The following is a 20,752-nucleotide window of genomic DNA, read 5'->3' as shown; positions in this document are numbered from 1 at the left end:
ATTCACCGTCTCCCTTTCTCGCTCTCTCTCTCCCTCCTTCTCCTCTACTCTGTTCTTCCTCCCTACCTCAATCTCTCTCTTTCTCCCCTCTCTCCTCCCAACCCCCCTCCCTCTGTCTCTCTCCCTCTCTCTCTTCCCCTCCCTGTCTCCCTCCCTCTCTTTCTCTCTTCCCTCCTCTCTCTCTATCCCTTTGCTCTCCTCCACCCCCACCTCTGGAAAATTGAGGGTTTGAATCCCAACTCTATCTCTTTCTCTCCCATTTCTCCCGGTCTCTCTCCTTCTCTCCCTGTTTATACAGAGGAGAGAGTGTCAGGATGAAATCCAGTGTGTTATAGAGAGGAGAGAGGGTTGGAATGGAACCCAGTGGGTTATATAGAGGAGAGAGGGTCGGGGTGGAATCCAGTGAGTTTTGCAGAAGAGAGAGGGTCAGGGCGGAATCCAGTGGGTTATAGAGAGGAGAGAGGGTCAGGATGGGATCCAGCGTGTTATAGAGAGGAGAGAGGGTCAGGATGGGATCCAGTGGTTTTTACAGAGGAGAGAGGGTCAGGGTGGAATCCAGTGGGTTATACAGGGGAGAAAGGGTCGGATGGAATCCAGTAGTTTATTCTTTCCTTCCCTCCTATTTTTTCCTCCCTCCCTCCCTTCCTTCCTTCCCCCCTTCCAACCAATTTTCCCAATTTATTCCTTCCTTCCCTTCCATTCTCCCTCGTTCCTTCCTCACCCATTTCCTCCCTCCCCTGCTCCTAACCTCGGAAGAGAGAGGAGGGTACCAGAGGTTTGGCCTGAGGGACAGGATTGGCTGGCTGATACCCGGTGAGATTGGCCCATGTGGTTTACGTTGGGATTGGAGGTCCACTTAGCAGGAAGAGAGGGGAGGATAGGGCAGTCTTCAAAGAGGTAAGTAGAGAGGATGAGGTGGATTTATGTAGAGAAAGAATCTAGAGAGAGAGAGGGGATGGGGCTGAGCAGACTGGTGGGTTTTTGTCCCTGAGTATAATCCAACCTCTGCAGATCATTATCTATTGAGTAATTTAGTTGTCTGTGGAGACCATTCGACATACAGTGAATGAGTTAACAATAGTTTGGGGACCGCAATTGTGTAGATCATATCATGGCTGATAGATTTCATATAATTTTCTTCTCAAGGCATTGTGAACACACATCCCTCATGTGAACTGATTAGGGCTTATAAATAGTCTGTGCACAATGCTTGACATACAAGAGGTTTTATTGATTTAATAAATGTCTTGATGAGGCAGTTTTAATGGAATCGGATTAAGTTACCATCGAACATCCAATAATGACACCTTCACCGACCATAATCTTTACTGTTGGACAAAGCCAACTAGATTGGATTAAGAGGCACCGTTTAAGGGGTGTTTATATGAACACTTTAGAGAACTATTGTTCGCATTTTGGACCTGCCCATGTCCCAAAGCCTTTTACAACAAATGACAGAAGTACCAAAGGTGGGTGCCAAATCGAGCACAGCCAACTTCAAGGCGGTTAATGGCCAGATCATCTGATTTAACCCTCCCTCCGTTCCTCAATCCTGCCCTCTTGAGCATCCCCCGATTCCCACCGCTCCACCATTGGCGGCCGTGCCTTCAGCTGCCTGGGACCCTAAACTCTGGAATTCCCTCCCTAAACCTCTCCAACTCTCTCTCTATCTCTCTCTCTCTCTCCTCCTTGAAGATACCCCTTAAAAAACTGACCTCTTTGACCAAATTATTGGCCGCAATATCTCCTTATGTGGCTCGGTGTCAAATGTCATAAAGCTCCTGTGAAGCACCTTGGGACACTTTGCCATGCTAAAGGGCGCTAGATAAATATAAGTTGTTGTTGCCGCTATTGCTTCCCTTTTACCCTTGGTGTCCGGATTGCCGGTGTCGTTGCGCCATGTTCCCCCTTGGTTGGAGTTAAATTTTTGCCTTCTTTCCTCTGCAGGCTACTGAGGAGGTTGGAGTTCAGAGGTCGCGGCCAATGGCTGCTCCAAACATGGCTGCCCTGAACGACTCGCAGATGAGGGAGCTGGGGCCCTGGAGCAACGGGACCGACGGGCAGTGGAGGCACCTCTACAATTACTACGCGGCCTTGCTCAGCCTCCTGATCTTCGTGGTGGTGTTCGGCAATGTGCTGGTGTGCATGGCAGTGTCCAGGGAGAGGGCACTGCAGACCACCACCAACTACCTCATCGTCAGCCTGGCTGTGGCAGACCTGCTGGTGGCGACGCTGGTGATGCCCTGGGTCGTCTATCTGGAGGTAAAACCGTGAGTTCGGTCCCGCTTACCGATGGGCAGGAGGGCCCCCGAAGGGCGTTGGGCCTCGCAAGCGACCCACATCACGCCTCAGCAACCCCACCCCCTCCCGCCAGAGAGGTCCTAAGCCCCTTTTCCCACTTCCCTTCCTGGAGCCTGTCAGTGGTGGCCAGAACAAGGTCGCTGTCCCGGTCACTCATTGAGATACCAGGCGATTGGTGAACAACACAAGACTGACCTTGACCGTGTAGAAACAGAGGCCAGGATTTTACGGCCCCTCCTCCAGCCGGGATATTACCGTCCCGCCGGACTGAATCACAGAATCACACAGTGTGGAAGAGGCCCTTCGGCCCATCGAGTCTGCACCGACACGTGAGAAACACCTGACCTACCTACCTACCTAACCCCATTTACCAGCACTTGGCCCCATTGCCTTGAATGTTATGACGTGCCAAATGCTCATCCAGGTACTTTTTAAAGGATGTGAGGCAACCTGCCTCCACCACCCTCCCAGGCAGTGCATTCCAGACCGTCACCACCCTCTGGGTAAAAAATGTTTTTCTTCACATCCCCCCTAAACCTCCTGCCCCTCACCTTGAACTTATGCCCCCTCGTGACTGACCCTTCGACTAAGGGGAACAGCTGCTCCCTATCCATCCTGTCCATGCCCCTCAAAATCTTGTACATTTCGATCAGGTCGCCCCCTCAGTCTTCTCTGCTCCAACGAAAACAACCCAAGTCTATCCAACCTCTCTTCATAACTTAAAATATTTCATCCCAGGCAACATCCTGGTCAATCTCCACTGCACCCCCTCCAGTGCAATCACATCCTTCCTATAATGTGGCGACCAGAGCTGCACACAGTACTCCAGCTGTGGCCTCACCAAGGTTCTATACAACTCCAACATGACCTCACTACTTTTGTAATCTATGCGTCGATTGATAAAGGCAAGTGTCCCATATGCCTTTTTCACCACCCCACTAACATGCCCCTCCGCCTTCAGAGATCTATGGACACACACGCCAAGGCCCCTTTGTTCCTCAGAACTTCCTAGTGCCATGCCGTTCATTGAATACTTCCTTGTCAAATTACTCCTTCCAGAGTGTATCACCTCACACTTTTCAGGGTTAAATTCCATCTGCCACTTATCTGCCCATTTGAGCATCCCGTCTATATCTTCCTGTAGCCCAAGACACTCAACCTCACTGTTAACCACCCGGCCAATCTTTGTGTCAACCGCAAACTTACTAATCCTACCAATGGAGATTTAAATGGCTCGTTGTGTCTGCTGGGTGGGGGGCGGGGGGAGACACCACGGTGGGGCCATAAAACTCTGGCTATAGAAAATAGGAGCAGGAGTAGGCCATTCGGCCCTTCGAGCCTGGTCTGCCATTCAATATGATCATGGCTGATCCTCTACCTCAATGCTGGACTCCTGCGCTCTCTCCCCATACCCCTTGACACCTTTAGAGTCCAGAAATCTATCTATTTCCTTCTTAAATATATTCAGTGACTTGGCCTCCACAGCCTCTTTGGTAGAGAATTCCACAGGTTCACCACCCTCTGAGTGAAGAAGTTTCTCCTCATCTCACTCCTAAATGGCCTGCCCTGTATCCTGAGACTGTGACCCCTTGTTCTAGACCCTCCCAGCCCGAGGAAACATCACCCCTGCATCCAGTCTGTCCAGCCCTGTCGGAATTTTATACGTTTCAATGAGATCCCTTCTCACTCTTCGAAACTCCAGTGAATACGGGCCTAGTCGGCCCAATCTCTCCTCATACCACAATCCTGCTATCCCAGGAATCTGCCTGGTGAACCTTCCCTGCCCTCCCTCTATGGCAAATATACCCTTTCGTAGGTAAGGAGACCAAAACTGCACACAATGAGGAGAGGCCACTCAGTCCCTCGAGCCTGTTTCACCATTCGATTGGGCCATCATGGAATGGTCCAGCACAGGAGACCATTTGGCCCATCGAATGGGGAGACAGTGGCGTAGTAGCCATGTCACTGGACTAGTAATCTGAAGGCCCAGTCTAACGCTCTGGGGACCTGGGGTTCAAATCCCTGCAAGGCAGCTGGTGGAATTTAAATTCAGTTAATAAATCAGGGATTGAAAAGCCAGTTTCAGTCATGGTGACCATCGATTGTTGTAAAAACCCATCTGGTTCACTAATGCCCCTTTAGGGAGGGAAACCTGCTGTCCTTACCCTGGTCTGGCCTACATGTCGCTCCAGACCCCACAGCGATGTGGTTGACTTTTAATTGCCCCCCTGAAATGGCCGAGCGAGACACTCAGTTCAGGGGCAATTAGGGATGGGCAACAAATGCTGGCCCTTGCCAGCGACGCCCACATCCCCATGAAAAGATAAAAAAGGAAATTGAGTCTGCTGCAGCTTTTTGAAAGATTAATCCAGATAGTCCCCACTCTCCGCACCCCCCTCCCCTCGGCTCTTTCCCCCACAGCCTGAAAATTTCTCCCCTTCAAGTATTTATCCAATTCCCCCCCTTTTGAAAGTTCCTGTTGAATCTGCTTCCACCGCCCTTTCAGGCAGCGCCTTCCAGATCACAGCAACTTGCTGTGTGATTAAAAGTAGCTCTTCCTCGCCTCCCGTGTATTACTGGTGACGCTCACTTGCACTGAAGGCTTATCCGTCTTAGCAAAAAACCTTTCCCACGCTGTCACCCTTGACCGCTGAACGATCGTCATGGATGAGGGATCGTATTGGCGCCGTCAGGCACGCTTCTGAGGGGTGGGTGATCCTCCAAAGAGCGAGTCTCGCAATCCCATCTCTCAAATCGCTTTTCATTACCACTTCAAATGAAGAGAAAGCAAACATGAGATTGGCGGGCGCAATGAAGCGATTCAGTGCTCAAATGATAAAATATTCATTCATTATCATCCAACTGCTAGATAATTAATTTTGTATAATGTCTCCGCTGGATATCTAACCACGCTACTCTCGCACAATTAAACCTGAAGCAAAATTAGTTTTATAGGAAATGAGAATTACTGTAATATTCTCTGCTGCTGTGCTTGTCAAACTAATTGATACTTCGTACTGTCTAGATTGTCCACAAGCGTTTCATCTCTTGGAACGTTCTTCATCTTGAAACTACCCGAATTACTGTTTTCGCCTTTTATATTCCTTTCAATGGAGATGTAATATCTCTCTGGGCCTCAGTGACAAATGCATGAAACGACCCAAGTGTTAAACCAATGTTCTGAAAGTTTGATTAATGTAGGTGCAAGATAAGCGTTAGTTTCCCAACAGAAGGTTGTTAAGATGATGTCACAAGACATATTCAAATGATTCAAATCAACATGTTCTCTTGGCGTATTCCTGTTTAGAATATGAAAATGTCTAGGCTATTTCCTCTGGCATGAATTAATCATTGATGTGTTATTTAATGAAAATGTCAATGAGTGTAAATCTGTCAACAGCAAAACAACCGCGAAAAGTTTATAATTTCAACAACAACTTATGATTCTACAGCACCTTCAGTTTAATGAAATGTCTCCAAGGTGCCTCACGGAAGCGATTATCAAACAATATTTGACCCCAAGCCACATCAGGACATGTGAGGGACCGGTGACCAAAAGCTCAGTCACAGAGTGAGGCTTTTAAGGAACGTCTTAAAGCAGGAGAGAGAGAGAGAGAGATAGAAAGAAAGAGAGAGAGAAAGAGAGAGAGAGATAGGGGCTCGAGGAGGTTCCAGAGATAGGGAGGGTTGTAGGGTCTGGAGGAGATTACAGAGATAGGGAGGGTTGTAGGGGCTGGAGGAGGTTACAGAGATAGGGAGTGTTGTAGGGGCTGGAGGAGGTTACAGCGATAGGGAGGGGGGCACAAGGAGAGAATTGAAAACAGGGACGAGAAATCTAAAATTGAGTTTGGATGAGCTTAGGTTTCGGTAAACACATTCCCTGGAGCCATTCTTCCTGTTCATTCTGATGAGCTAATTTGGGGGTGACAATTGAAAGCGGGGGTGGGTGGGGTAGGTGGTCCTTGGACTCTGTTCCCTGCACCACCCCCCTCCCCCCCGCAGCCCCTCCCACACCCCCTGCAAAAGTGGTCTCCTAACGAAAGTGTTTTAGTGACACTGCTCTTAGCTGCCTTGTGCCCAAAGGCAGCAGGAGAACAAAACACTGAAGACACTGGATACCCGAAACGAGAACAGAAAATGCTGGAAACACCCAGCATCTGCGGAGAGAAGAAACAGAGGTAACGTTTCAGGTCAGAGGTAAAGGGTAAGGCACGGTAGGAATGTGGATCTTCTATCTGGATTTAACGCTGGATATGGAGCTCCAGTCAGTGAACGGACGTCCGGATGGCTGGAGGTGCTCTGTGGTCTGGTGGAAAGGTTTGTTTAGAAGGGATGACACCCTGGCTGTGAACTGGCTGCTGATGCTGTTTGTCCTGTGCTCTGGTTCAAGGTGGTCGGCGAGTGGCGTTTCAGCTGGGTTCACTGTGACATCTTTGTGACGCTGGACGTGATGCTGTGTACGGCCAGCATCCTCAACCTGTGTGCCATCAGCATCGACAGGTAACCGGAGGGCTTTCAGGGGCGTTGGCCAGCGCGGAAACCGGCCATTCGGCCCATCTGCTCCGTGCCGGTGTTTCTCCTCCACACGAGCCCCCTCTCCACCTCACCCCCATCACCCTATCCTTCCGTTCCTTTCTCCCTCACGTGTTTATCCAGCTTCCCCCTTAAATACATCCACACTATTCACCTCCACCACTCCCTGTGGGAGCGAGTTCTACATTCTCCCCCCACTCTCTGGGTAAAGAAGTTTCTCCTGAATTCCCCGTTGGATTTATTGTTTAGGAATGTGGGCATCCGCTTATTGGCAAGGTCAATATCGCCCTTGAGCTGAGTGGCCTGCCAGTGTTAGGGTTAGAGTCAACCACATCTCTGTGGGTCGATGAAAGGGTTTTCTGTAGTAATTGTAGTTCTGATAAACATAGGACTGTAGCTTTAACCACGGGGGAGGAAAAGAGGAGAGCGATTCTCCTGAGTATTTGTGGGAGCAAAACCTACAGTTTAATTCGAAGCTTGATGGCCCCCGGTGCCCGTGATTTAAAGACCCTCAGTAAATTAGTAACAATAAGGAACATCTTCAGCCCAAACCCTCAGTCACAATGCAGAGGCTCAGGTTCAATTCACCGAATACAGCCCCGAGAGAGACCTATGTGGCGAAATTAAAGCAACGAATGGAATATTGTGATTTTGGTGAAAGCCTGAATGACATGCTCAGAGATCGTTTCGGTCTGTAGCGTGCAAGAGGATGCTATTCAGCGAAGACTGCTGACTTGATTTTAAGAAAGCGTTAGAAATAGCGCTTGCGATGGGAAGCGCTGTAAGGGATTCACAAGCCATTCAAGGTGCACAAAATGGTGCCCGTTTTCCTAGTTGGGCGGGAACGGTCAGCCGAAAGTGGCGCAAAAATCCAGGACTCCGCCGCGAAGCGGGAAAATTGAGGAACCAGTTTATTAGTAAATTTGAAAACTAATTTTTATCAGCATGGGAACAACCATACTCCTAACGATCGGCGACTTAAAAAGGTGGAGTGTTATTTTTGTTGCAATCGAGGACACATATTGAAACATTGCAAAGCAAGATTAAAATGGGTTTCCAGGTAACAAACAAAGTCCAATGAAGTCTATAGTGTGGAAAAGCCAGAAACAACCAATTCTGACATTTAATCCTTATTCAACATGAAAGTTGGGAAGACAGAACCAGCCACTGTCACTTTACAAGGTGAATGGGAAACTCTTAAAAGTGGAAGTAGACACGGGTGCTTCTGCCACTGTAGTAGGGGAACACACTTTCAGATATTTAAATAAAGGTGCTCAACAATTAAATTTGGAACAATCTTCTGCCAAGTTGAAAACGTACACAGGTGAAGATATCCAGGTAAAAGGTATCGCCAGAGTAACTGTTCATTATAGACACCAAACAGCACAACCAGTGATGATATAAGAACCAAGCCTTCTAGGTCGAAATTGGTTGAGGGAAACTAACCTCGATTGGCCAGTGAGATTTCATAAGGAAGCTGGAAGAGTTCCTGAGTTGGAAAAGGATCAAGGCAAGGCCCTTCAGAAAGAGCCTGGAGCAACTGGATGGAAATGGAGTGCGTAAGCCATTCAGCAACCTGAAGACTGTCTTAAACAACGGCGTGGAGGAACAGCAGAAGGAACTCAAGCAGGCTCCGCTGAATGACGGAATTCAAGACAAAGCAAGTGAGTTTCGCAAAGAAGAGGAAAACCCTGTTGAAAGACCCTCACACACGACAAGGATCCCTCGGGTCAAAGCTTTTACCTCTGGAAAACGACGAAGAGAAGCAGGAAGTATTTAAACGTCACTCTGACCAAACTGAAGAACCAGTTGGCGCAGAAGACGCAGCAACGTTCAAGGTTCCAGGAGGAAGCCAACAGATACACGAAGGAGACAGAAGAGCTGAAGAATCAGCTGAATGAAGCGGAAGAGGCTTCGAAAGGAAAAGTCGTGGAACTTTCCAAGACGCGAGTAGAGAATGAAGTCACGGGTAACTCAACTACCGAACTCAGACAGGCTGAGAAATCACCTGAGAGAAGTCTGGCCAACAGTGAAGTCAAGGTGAAGACCAAGACTAAACTCTGTGGTAGAAAGAAGACGACAAAAAAGGAGGAAGATCCTGAAAAGACAATAAAAGGCGGGAATGAAAAAGTTAACAGGTGAATCATCGGAAACCAAACTTGCTTGTTTCCTACTTCACTACAGAACAGCACCCGCCCCCCCCAAACCACACACACTATGACAGGAGCAAGAGTTACTGATGAGGTGCCATCTTCAAACAAGACTAAGCCTGATACCTCCCCAATTTGGAGGGGAAGGTGGAGAAAAGTCAAGGGAACCAAAAAGCGACTCCTGATTTGCAAAGCCGAGAGCGACGATTTGCTGTTGGAGAGACAAGGAAGAGTAAGGAATGTCGGTGGAGGACGGAAGTGGTTACCTGGTAAAGTAAGCTGTGTGACCGGAGCATTGTGGTACCACGTGGAAATGAAGGGCCAGATCACCCATAAGCATGTGGGTCATTTAAGAAGAAGGGAGATACCCCAACAAAGTGATGCTCCACCTGTAACCATTACTGAACTTGGGGTTCCTGTTGAAGTTGCTCGACCAAGGATAGACATGCCCGATGTCTCTGTCGGAGTGGAAGACACTGAACTGCCTTGTGCCTAATGAGGTACCTGACGTTAATGCGGCTCCAGAGAATGTGTTTCCTACAAAAGAATCGGAAGCCGTGGGAGCTGCGACGTTCCACACGGATCAGGAAACCACCTGAAAGACTGAACCTGTAATTTCATGCCCTGTGTAAATATTGTAATGTCATGAGATAAATATCCTCGGAAATACAAAATGTACAGAAAAGTTTAAGGTGGGGGGAGCAGGGAGCTGTAGTAATTATAGCTCTGATAAACGTAGGACTGTAGCTTTAAGAATACTCCTGTGTTGTAAGATCACATGATCTCTGTAGACCAATGAGTTAGCAGCACAGGGACCCTCGCGGAGAGAATTCTTCTTTAGTGATAGAGTTTGATGCACACATGTAACTGCTGCTGCTGTGTTGTAAATAAAGTTCAACGTTTCCGCCAAGCCAAGCTGCCTAGAAAATCCACTCCATCACACTTTCCTTCCCTAAAGTACATCAGCGAAACAAACAGGGTTTCTATGACAATTGATGGTCACCATTACTGAGACTAGCTTTCAATTCCAGATTTATGAATTGGATTTAAGTTCCACCTACCACTGTGGTGGGAATTAAATCCATATCCCCCAGAGCTTTAGTCTGGGCCTCTGGATTACTAGTCCAGACATTAATACTATGCCACCATCTCACCTTTCAGTGACAATCTTATATTGATGGCCCTTAGTTCTGGCCGCACCCCACACAAGTAGAAAGACTTTCTCTATGTCGACCCTACCGAAACCCCTTTCATCGTCTTAGTCAGGTCACCCCCTCAGCCTTCTCTTTTCTAGAGAAAAGAGTCCCAGCCTGTTCAGTCTTTCCTGAGAGTTTATAGCCTCTCGGATTTTGGCAGTGCAGGGAATGCGGAATGGTTGAAGAATAGGCTCCTTCGGCGCTGTGAAGTCCTGAGAAGATCGGGAAAAGGGGTTTCATTCACTCCATCTGGCAGAAACCGCACAGCAACAGACTTAAAATGGGTAGTGGGCAACTTGCTTCTCCAGTCCTTTTGGCATCGGGTGTTGGGGGTGTGACAGGAAGAATTTTAAAAAAGCATATTATCTAAATGGTGAGAGGTTGCAGAGCTCTGAGATGCAAAGGGTGTCCTCGTGCATGAATATTATGCAGGTACAGCAAGTAATTAGGAAAGCTAATAGAATGTAATAGTTTATTGTGAGGGGAATTGATTCCAAAAGTAGGGAGGTTATGCTTCAGTTGTACAGGGCACTGGTGAGACCACATCTGGAGTACTGTGTACAGTATTGGTCACCTTATTTAAGGAAAGATGTAAGTGCATTAGAAGCAGTTCGGAGGATGTTTACCAGGCTAATAATAAGACCATAATAAGATATAGGAGCAGAAATTAGGCCATTTGGTCCATCGAGTCTGCTCCGCCATTCAATCATGGCTGATAAGTTTCTCAACTCCATTCTCCCGCCTTCTCCCCGTAACCTTTGATCCCCTTACCAATCAAGAACCTATCTATCTTGCTCTTAAATACACACAATGACCTGGCCTCCACAGCCTTCTGTGGCAATGAATTCCATAGATTCACCACTCTCTGGCTAAAGAAGTTTCTCCTCATCTCTGTTCTAAAAGGTCTTCCCTTTACTCTGAGGCTGTGCCCTCGGGTCCTAGTCTCTCCTACTAATGGAAACATCTTCCCCACATCCACTCTTTCCAGGCCTTTCAGTATTCTGTAAGTTTCAATCAGATCCCCCCTCATCCTTCTAAACTCCATCGAGTATAGACCCAGAGTCCTCAAACGTTCCAATACAAGGAATGGGTGGGTTGTCTTATGAGGAAAGGCTGGGCAGGTTAGGCCTGTATCCGCTGGAGTTTAGAAGAGTAAGAGGTGACTTGATTGAAACCTTTAAGATCCTGAGGGGCCTCGACAGGGTGGATGTGGAGAGGATGTTTCCTCTTGTGGGAGAATCTAGAACGAGGGGTCACTGTTTAAAAATAAGGTGTCGCTCATTTAAGACGGAGATGAGGAGAATTTTTTTCTCTCAGAGGGATGCGAGTCTTTGGAACTCTCTTCCTCAAAAGGCGGTGGGAGCAGAGTCTGAGTATTTCTAAGGCGGAGCTGGATAGATTCTTGGTTAACAAGGTGGGGGGTGAAAGGTTATCGGGGGTCGGCAGGAATGTGGGGTTGAGGTTACAATCAGGTCAGCCACGATCTTATTGAACGGCGGAATAGGCTCGAGGGGCCGAGTGGCCTCCTCCTGCTCCTAATTCATATGTTCCTATGTGTCCGTCTGAATTCATGCACATCAGGGTCCTGTGAGGGTACATGACACACCTGTGCCATTGTCAGTGGAGTGCCCTCTGGGCTGCACAAGGGTGGCTAGACTCTTCCTCCCTCCCTTCACCCCGCCCCCCACACCTCCCTCCTCAGGCCTTTACCACCACCCTGCCCCGCTTCCTCCATTACTTTCCCTGCGCTCCCTAGTTTCGGGAGGGGTGGGCCGGCGAGACCCAACGGGCGGTGAGAGGCCCTTTCATGACTCCAGGTTCTCCCGATGTGCGTCGACAAGGTTTCCCCCCCCCACCCACTCCTCCCGGCAACTCGATACAGAATGGGACCCTCCCATGAGGGAGGCTGTCCCACTTGTGATCCTGGTTGGAAATGGTGGGAAACTGGGAAATATTGGGATGCAGAGGGACCTGGGTGTCCTTGTACACGAAGCACAGAAAGTCAACATGTAGGTACAGCAAGGAACTCGAAAGGTAAATGGCACGTTCGCCTTTATTGCAAATGGATTGGCATATAAAAGTAAAGAAGTCTTAATATAATTATATAGGTCTTTGGTGAGACTACACTTGAAATATTGTGCACAGTTCTAGATCCCTAACCCTACCTCTTACCCCAACCCCAACTCTAACTCCCTAACCCCATCCCTAACTCCCTATCCCTAATCCTAACTACCTAACCCCATCCCTAACACCCCAACCCCCTCCCCAACTCCAGCCCTAACCCCATCCCTAACTCCCTACCTCATTGCTAACTCCTCAACCCCATCCCTAACCCCCTACCCCAAACCCCAACCCCATCCCTAACTCCCTACCCCTAACCCCATCCCTAACTCCCTACCCCTAACACCAACCCCATCCCTAACTCCCTATCCCTAACCCTAACCCCATCCCTAACTCCCTACCCCTAACCCTAACTCCCTAACCCCATCCCTAACTCCCTAACCCCACCCCTAACTCTAACTAAACTGATTCCTGGGATGAGAGGGATGTCCTATGAGGGGAGATTGAGTAGAATGGCCCCATATTCTCTGGAGTTTAGAAGAATGAGAGGTGATCTCATTGAAATGTTCAAAATTCTTTGGGGGGTTTGACAGGGTCGCTGCTGGGAGGCTGTTAACCTCCCCACCCTGGCTGGGGAGTCGAGGACAATGGGGGGTGGGGGGGGGGGTCACAGCCTCAGGGGTCGGCCATTTTGGACTGAGATGAGGAGAAATTTCTTCACACAGAGGGTTGTGAATCTTTGGAATTCTCTGCCCCAGGGAGCTGCAGATGCTCCGTCGTTGGGTATACTCAAGACTCAAGATTGATAAATTTTTAGGCACTGAGGATGGGAAAGTGGAGTTGAGGTAGAAGATCGGCCATGATCTTAATGAATGGGCGGGGCAGGCTCGAGCGGCCAAATGGCCTCCTCCTATCCTATTTATCTGGTTGTTTGCTAGCTCTGGGGAGTACCGTGTACCTTTTTCCGATTGGATCAATGGATCCTCATCCTCAACCTCCCTTGGTTGCCATGGCTACAGGAGTAGGCCATTTGGCCTACTGAGCCCACTTCCCTTGGCTTCACTCACCACCTATTTTGGAGCTTTTTAAAGACCGTCCGGTTCATCGACAGCTTCTAACCTGTTTCTTGTCCACCCCTTGCAGATACACAGCGGTTGCCATGCCAATGCTATACAATACCCGCTACAGCTCCAAGCGGAGAGTCACGTTGATGATAACCATGGTCTGGGTGCTGTCCTTCGCCATCTCATGCCCGCTGCTCTTCGGGCTGAAAAACCACCCTGGTAAGCTGTGCCCATCATGAATCCTTTCTTTCACCTTTTATTCCTCTATTATCTCCTTCTACTGTGGGGGAGGGGCACGAGAGTTCTCACAGCAGTCCCAGGGATTGGGGACTTCAGTTCTATGGGGAGACCGGAGCAGCTGGGATTGTTCTCCTTAGAGCGGAGAAGGTTAAGGGGGAGATTGAATCGAGATGTTCAAAACCATGAGGGGTTTGGATAGAGTCAATAAGGAGAAACTGTTTCCAGTGGCAGGAGAGTCGGTAACCAGAGGGACACAGATTGAAGAGAATCGGGAAAAGGACCAGAGGGGGAGATGAGGAGAATTTATGCTCCATATGAGCCCCCTCCCACCCCCTCTTTATCTCCCCCCATCACCATTTCCTTCTCTTCCACTCTCCCTCATGTGTTTATCCAGCTTCCCCCTTAAATACATCGATACTATTCACCTCAACCACTCCCTGTGGGAGCGAGTTCCACATTCTCCCCACTCTCTGGGTGAACAAATTTCTCCTGAATTCCCCATTGGATTTACTAGTTGTTGTACTACGCCGATAGCGCTGGTATCCCACCACTGCCAACCATGCCGTATTATGGTGCGCAGTGGTGTCTCAACGATGAGACCTTGAGACTTGTAGATTTAAACATGAACTCTTTATCTATTTACAGATCCCAGGTTACTGTCATACCTCCATGCAGGCTGGTTCCAGAGTTCTCTCCAGACTGTTCTCTCAGTCTGTTACCATGTGACTCTATACATCATACCGTGGGTGGTGCTATTCTCCAGTCCCACTCTAACCCTTACTCTGCCGTGCACCTTTACATTACAGTGGCTTGCAGGCACGTTCAACACTAGTGTCTATCTTATCTTGGTGGCCCCCTAGTTCTGGTCTCCACCCGCCTACCCCCGCCCCAAAAGTGGAAACAACTTCTCTAGATCTACCCTGTCAAAACTCTTTCATAATTTTAAAGGCTTCTATCAGGTCACCCCTCAGTCTTCTCTTTTCTAGAGGAAAGAGGCCCAGCCTGTTCGGTCTTGCCTGGTAGTTATAAGCTTGTAATTCAAGTGCCGTCTTTGTGGACCTTTAGTTACATCGTCTCTAGTGACTCAGTGACGTTTTTTGCAAATGTGCTCTGTCCTGTTCCAGATAAAAGGGACGAGACCATCTGTGCCATCATGAACCCCTCTTTCGTCTTATATTCCTCTATTGTCTCCTTCTACGTTCCCTTCATCGTGACGCTGTTAGTTTACGTGCAGATCTATGCCATGCTGAGACGGAGGAGGAAGCGCGTGGCAGCTAAGAGGATCAGCGTTGCCATGGAGCATGAAACCCTACCGCCCATAAAGGTCAGAAGAGTAAAGAACAAGCTCAAATATTAAGATGAGGGGGTGTGCGCAGTGGGCGTGGTGTAAGTGACTGGCCTTTAACCTCCAGACGCCGCGGTTAAATTCTGCCCAAGTTCGCTTTGTGTAGAGGCTGCACGGGTTCAATGCGACATGGGTTAGAGTGGCTTCGGTCCGTTTTGTATCGGACACACTGCCATGACGCAGATTTGCTTTCCACCTGCTATTTAAGGGAGGATACAGGCTGACTGAGGAAGTGATGTCACCACAGGTACAGGATGTTGGTCGTTTGTAGGAAGCTGCAGATTGGCAGGTATAGAGGGAACTGTACATCTAACCCTGTGCTGTACCTGCCCTGGGAGTGTTTGATGGGGACAGTGTAGAGGGAGCTTTACTCTGTATCTAACCCCGTGCTGTACCTGCCCTGGGAGTGTTTGATGGGGACAGTGTAGAGGGAGCTTTACTCTGTATCTAACCCCGTGCTGTACCTGCCCTGGGAGTGTTTGATGGGGACAGTGTAGAGGGAGCTTTACTCTGTATCTAACCCCGTGCTGTACCTGTCCTGGGAGTGTTTGATGAGGACAGTGTAGAGGGAGCATTATTCTGTATCTAACTTCGTGCTGTACCTGTCCTGGGAGCATTTGATGGGGATGGTATAGAGGGAGCTTTACTCTGTATCTAACCCCGTGTTGTACCTGCCCTCGGAGTGTTTGATGGGGACAGTGTAGAGGGAGCTTTACTCTGTATCTAACCCCGTGTTGTACCTGTCCTGGGAGTGTTTGAAGGGGACAGTATCTTGCTTTATTATTTAAAAAAACATGATTTTTAGAGTGAAACTTCCTTGTACAATATTACTGTACGTTTCACACAATCATATTCCACCTGAAACATTCACTCCCTCCATCACCGACGCACAGTGACAGCAGAATGTACCATCTACAAGACGCGCCACAGTAACTCACCAAGCATCCTAGACAGCACCTCCCAAACCCACGACCACTACCATCTAGAAGGACAAGGGCAGCAAACACATGGGAACACCACCACCTGGAAGTTCCCCTCCAAGCCACTCACCATCCTGACTTGGAAATATATCGACCGTTCCTTCACTGTCGCCGGGTCAAAATCCTGGAGCTCCCTCCCTAACAGCGCTGTGGGTGTACCTACACCACATGGACTGCAGCGGTTCAAGAAGGCAGCTCACCCACCACCTTCTCAAGGGGTAATTAGGGATGGGCAATAAATGCTGGGCCCAGCCAGCGAAGCCCACATCCCGTGAACAAATACACTTTTTAAAAATGCAATCCTTAAATCAGTAATTTTGAAAGGATTATTGCTCTATTTAATGGATAATCTCTCAATTCAAATTGTAAACAATGGATTTTCTTTATGGTCAATATGAAGTATTTGTATCCATGTTCGTGCCTACACTGTTACCAGGGTCGATAATTCCATTTTTTGTTTGATTTGGTTTCAGAACAAGTGCACACACCCGGAAGATGTCAAACTTTGCACTTTAATGGTCCAATCCAACGGGAGCACCAGCGTGAGTAAAAAGAAATTGGTAAGGCCTCATCTGGAGACATCAGAATCCTCGGAGCTGATTGACAAGTTCCCAGTTCAATCTGAATGGCCGAAATTCCCGCTTGTCACTAAGGTCACCAATCGTTGCACAGGTCATTGATCAACTCTCTTCCCCTTCGCTGCTAACGCACGGAATCTCAATGGAGCCAAACCTCTCCCCACTCACTCCCATTGTACACAATCCCAATGGAACACAAGCCCCTTCTCCTTCACTCCTATTACACAGAATGTCAATCGATCGATCCATTCCCATCGCACAGAGCCCCAATTCCTTATGTTCCAGTGAAGCTCAACGCAAACTGGAGGAACAGCACCTCATCTTCCGACTAGGCACTTTACAGCCTTCCCGACTTAATATTGAGTTCAACAATTTCAGATCATGAACTCTCTCCTCCATCCCCACCCCCTTTCCGATCCCCCCCCTTTTTCCAATAATTTATCATTTTTTTACAACTATATTTTTTTCTTTTCCCTCCTATTTTTAAATGTATTTTGATCTATTGTTTCATCTCCACCTTTTAGCCCATTTTGATTCCTTCCCCCCACCCCACCCCCACTAGGGCCATCTGCCACTAGTTTGTCCTGCTTGCTACCCTTAATGTCCCCATTAGCACATCCTTTAGATAATATCACCACCGTCAACACCCCTTTGTCCTTTTGTCTATGACATCATTGGCAATCTCTCCTTGGCCTTCACCTATCACTGGCCCCCTATCGAGCTCTCCTGCCTCACCCCCTTCTACAGCTTATATTGCATCTCATTTCTATATGTCTTAGTTCTGATGAAGGGTCATACGGACTCAAAACGTCAACTGTATCTCTCTCTGCAGATGCTGTCAGACCTGCTGAGTTTTTCCAGCTATTTTTGTTTTTAACCCCGATTCCTTTCACTTCCATGAGGAGATTGGAGAAGCTGGGATTGTTCTCCTTGGAGCAGAGAAGGTTAAGGGGGAGATTGAATCGAGGCGTCCAAAATCATGAGGGGGTTTGGATAGAGTCAATAAGGAGAAACTGTTTCCAGCGGCAGGAGGGTCGGTAACCAGAGGGACACAGATTGAAGAGAATCGGGAAAAGAACCAGAGGGGGAGATGAGGAGAATTTGTTTTTTTGACACAGCGAGTTGTTGTGATCTGGAAGGCGCTGCCTGAAAGGGCGGTGGAAGCAGATTCAATAGGAACTTTCAAAAGGGGGAATTGGAGAAATACTGGAAAGGGAAAAATTTGCAGGTCTGTTGGGCAAAGAGTGGGCGGGAGTGTGGGACTAATTAGAAAGCTCTTTCAAAGAGCTAGCAGAGGCTCGATGGGCTTAATGGCCTTCTCCTGTGCAGTATGATTCCGTGAACAAGTTAACTGCCCACACCCCCCATGTACAAAATGGTGACTTGGAGACAAAGGGCCCTTTGTCATTCCCTTCCTTGTCCTCTCCTGTGATTTGTGTGCGCTCTGGTCTGTGCTATTGGCTGTTGGTAACGCCCGATTTCTCTTTCTTTTTGGCATCCTAGACACTGGTACGAGAAGCAATCCCTTGCTGTGAAGAATCTGAGGGGGTCCGCTTTGTGGGGTCTCCCGAGAGGTCAAGGCCAACAGGAACTCCGCTGGCTTTCCAGCTCGGGACCACTTCCGGGTCCTGCCTGCTGGCCGGTAAATGGAAGGCCCCTTCCCCTGTCGAGCTATCCGCGGACCCCGAGCGCGATGGCCAAGCAAGGTTCCTCAGGAGGAGCGCTTTTGAGATGCGCAGGGTGTCGGACGAGAAACAGGTGCCAGTGGCCAAATCAGCCTCGAAAGGCAAACTGTCCCACCAGAAGGAGAAGAAAGCAACACAGATGTTGGCAATTGTCTTAGGTGAGTCTAGAACAACCTAGAACAATAGACCAAGTTCCACCGAGTCACGGCGATCTAGAACAATAGCCCGAGATCCACAGCCTCTCGGTGGTCTAGAACAAAGGGTTAGGTGCCATTGTGTCACACTGATCTAGAATAAGCGAGGTCTATCGGTTCTTACAATGATCTAGAATAACAGACCGAGTTCTATGTAGTCGCAACTATCTAGAACAATAGACGAGATTCCATTGTGTCTCAATGATTTAAGAGAACAGGGTAGGTTCCGTGGATCTTGCAATGATCTTGGACCGTAGGCTAAATTACGTGTTCTATAACTGTGGACTAACTTCCATAGCCTTGAAATGATCTAGAAAGATAGGCAAAATTGCCTTGTAGCACAATGATCTAGAACCATCGGTTAAGTTGCATTGTAGCACAATGATTTAGATCAACAGTCCAAGTTCCATGGGTTTTGCAATGATCTAGAACAACAGGCTGCATTCCGCGAGACCGCAACGTTCTATAGCAATAGGCCAAGCTGCATGGAAATGTAATGATCTAGACTAATTGGCTGTGTTTATGGTGTTACCATACTCCAGTAGATTAGACTGAATCCTATAGTGTTACAATGATCTAGAACAATAGGCTAAGTTGTATGGAGTCACTATGTTCTAGGATTGGATTCTATGCCGATAATACCAAATTTGTAAGCTTGTGTGCCAGGGATGTAATGTGAATTTTAGCAAAGAACTAGCAACTGCAAGTAATTAATGGATGCCCTATTGCCACATAGCTGAGGGGCTCTGAGTGAGGTGGGAACCCTTTCGCGAGTCACTGCGTTGCGATGACAAATGGCCACACCTGCATTGACCACTCTTTTCCTCTCTCTCTCTCTCTCTATCTGTCGGATTGGCAGGCGTCTTCATCATCTGCTGGCTGCCGTTTTTCATCACTCACATCCTGAACGTCCACTGCCAGAGGTGCTACATCCCACCGGCGCTCTACAGCGCCTGCACCTGGCTGGGCTACGTCAACAGCGCCATCAACCCCATCATCTACATGACCTTCAACGTGGAGTTCCGCAAAGCCTTCATGAAGATCTTGCATTGCTGACTCTGGAACAGGGACTGACTCTGGAACTGGGACTGACGCACAGTCGCTGGCAACTGAGAGCCAAGGGGCCAGACCCTGAAACTTGCAACTGTCTGATGTCTCTGCACGAGAGACAGGGGCTTTTAAGGATCCCAGGCTATGAACACCTTGTCTCTGCTGCCTTCACCACACCATAACAGGAAGCCAGAATGATCACTTCCTGCCAAAGATGGAGGAACATGAGAGTACTGCACACTGGCACCTTCTGAACACGACAATAAAAGGACGAGTGCTCACCTCACAATGTTATGTCGTTTACATACAGTCTCTCTACACCTAAACACCTTCCATCGCCACCTACTCTGAGTTTAGTTGTTGCGTTCCTTACTGAAGTTCCCGTTGCCTGGCACCCAAGCTAACATCCTCAGAATTAAATGCAGTCCTTGATCATTGTGCCACCACGAAATGTGACGTAAGGGTCACGTGGAGATGAGCAGAGAGACATTAGCCTAATAAAGGGCGGCAGGCCCTTTATTTTCCGTTCATTCATGGCTGGCATATATTGCCCTCCCTCGTTTCCCCTTGAGAAGATGACGGGGATTTGCCTCCTTGAATAGCACTGAGCAGCTTGCTGGGCCATTGCAGAGGACAGTTAGGAGTCAACCACATCGCTGTGGTTCTGGAATCACATGTAGGCCAGACCCGGGTAAGCAGGGCAGATTTCCTTCTCGAAAAGGACATTAGTGAACCAGATGGGTTTTTACAACAAGGATGATAGTATCGTGATCACTGTTACCCACTTTTAATTCCAGATTTATTTACTGAACCTAATTTAAATTCCTTCCAGCCACGGAACTCACCTCTCTAGATTATTAGTCCAATAACATGACCACAAGGCAACTCAACTTAACGGAGTTGATAAGGTGGTAATAAAAGCATACGGGTTCCTTGAGTCTATAAATGGAGGCACAGAATATAAAAGCAATGAGATTGTACTAGAACTTGCATGACTGTTCTTTCTGGGAGCCAGCATGGTCACAATGGGCCAAATGGCCATCTTCTGTGCTCTAATTTGATGGCAACGCAAGCCTTTCCTTCCCCTTAATCCACTCTTTGACAAGACATAATGCCTCGAAGCAATGAATATACTGAGAAATAGACACAATTATCCCGATTCCCCGCTGGGTAGAGATGTGACCGCCGTCCTTGTCTCACTCTACAGGTGATGTGATGGAAAGCTCAAATCTTTATAGGCCTCTAGTCATGCACACTGTGCCAGATGATTCATTCTGGTCTGACAAGAGTTTGCTTTGAGCAAAGCTGCCCCAGAAATGAGATGGTGCCAATCTGTCCGGCATCAAGTTAGAATTTGAGACAATAAGTGATCAAT

General features: G+C 48.3%; 1 protein-coding gene across 1 annotated transcript; it reads left to right on the top strand.

The window, feature by feature from the left end:
• The first annotated feature begins 1,215 nt into the window (after positions 1 to 1,215).
• Positions 1,216 to 19,662, top strand: LOC144673993 (D(2) dopamine receptor A-like). The gene is made up of 8 exons (XM_078535562.1): positions 1,216 to 1,469; positions 1,948 to 2,262; positions 6,692 to 6,801; positions 13,385 to 13,524; positions 14,670 to 14,869; positions 16,344 to 16,430; positions 17,952 to 18,291; positions 19,187 to 19,662. The coding sequence occupies exons 1-8, from the start codon at positions 1,428 to 1,430 to the stop codon at positions 19,381 to 19,383; spliced, it is 1,431 nt and encodes a 476-aa protein (XP_078391688.1). The 5' UTR covers positions 1,216 to 1,427; the 3' UTR covers positions 19,384 to 19,662.
• Positions 19,663 to 20,752: the final 1,090 nt, after the last annotated feature.

Source organism: Cetorhinus maximus, unplaced genomic scaffold (genome assembly GCF_964194155.1).
Source record: "Cetorhinus maximus unplaced genomic scaffold, sCetMax3.hap1.1 HAP1_SCAFFOLD_530, whole genome shotgun sequence".
Lineage (NCBI taxonomy): Eukaryota > Metazoa > Chordata > Chondrichthyes > Lamniformes > Cetorhinidae > Cetorhinus > Cetorhinus maximus.
The sequence above is the reverse complement of the archived record's forward strand: the minus strand, read 5'-3'. Positions and strand labels throughout refer to the sequence as shown.

Excerpts from the sequence above, each read along its gene's own strand:
- LOC144673993 (XM_078535562.1), top strand. The coding sequence starts at position 1,428 with ATGTCCCAAAGCCTTTTACAACAAATGACAGAAGTACCAAAG. Across the intron at positions 1,470-1,947 it reads AAATGACAGAAGTACCAAAG|GCTACTGAGGAGGTTGGAGT; the intron begins GTGGGTGCCAAA and ends TTTCCTCTGCAG. Across the intron at positions 6,802-13,384 it reads TGTGCCATCAGCATCGACAG|ATACACAGCGGTTGCCATGC; the intron begins GTAACCGGAGGG and ends CACCCCTTGCAG.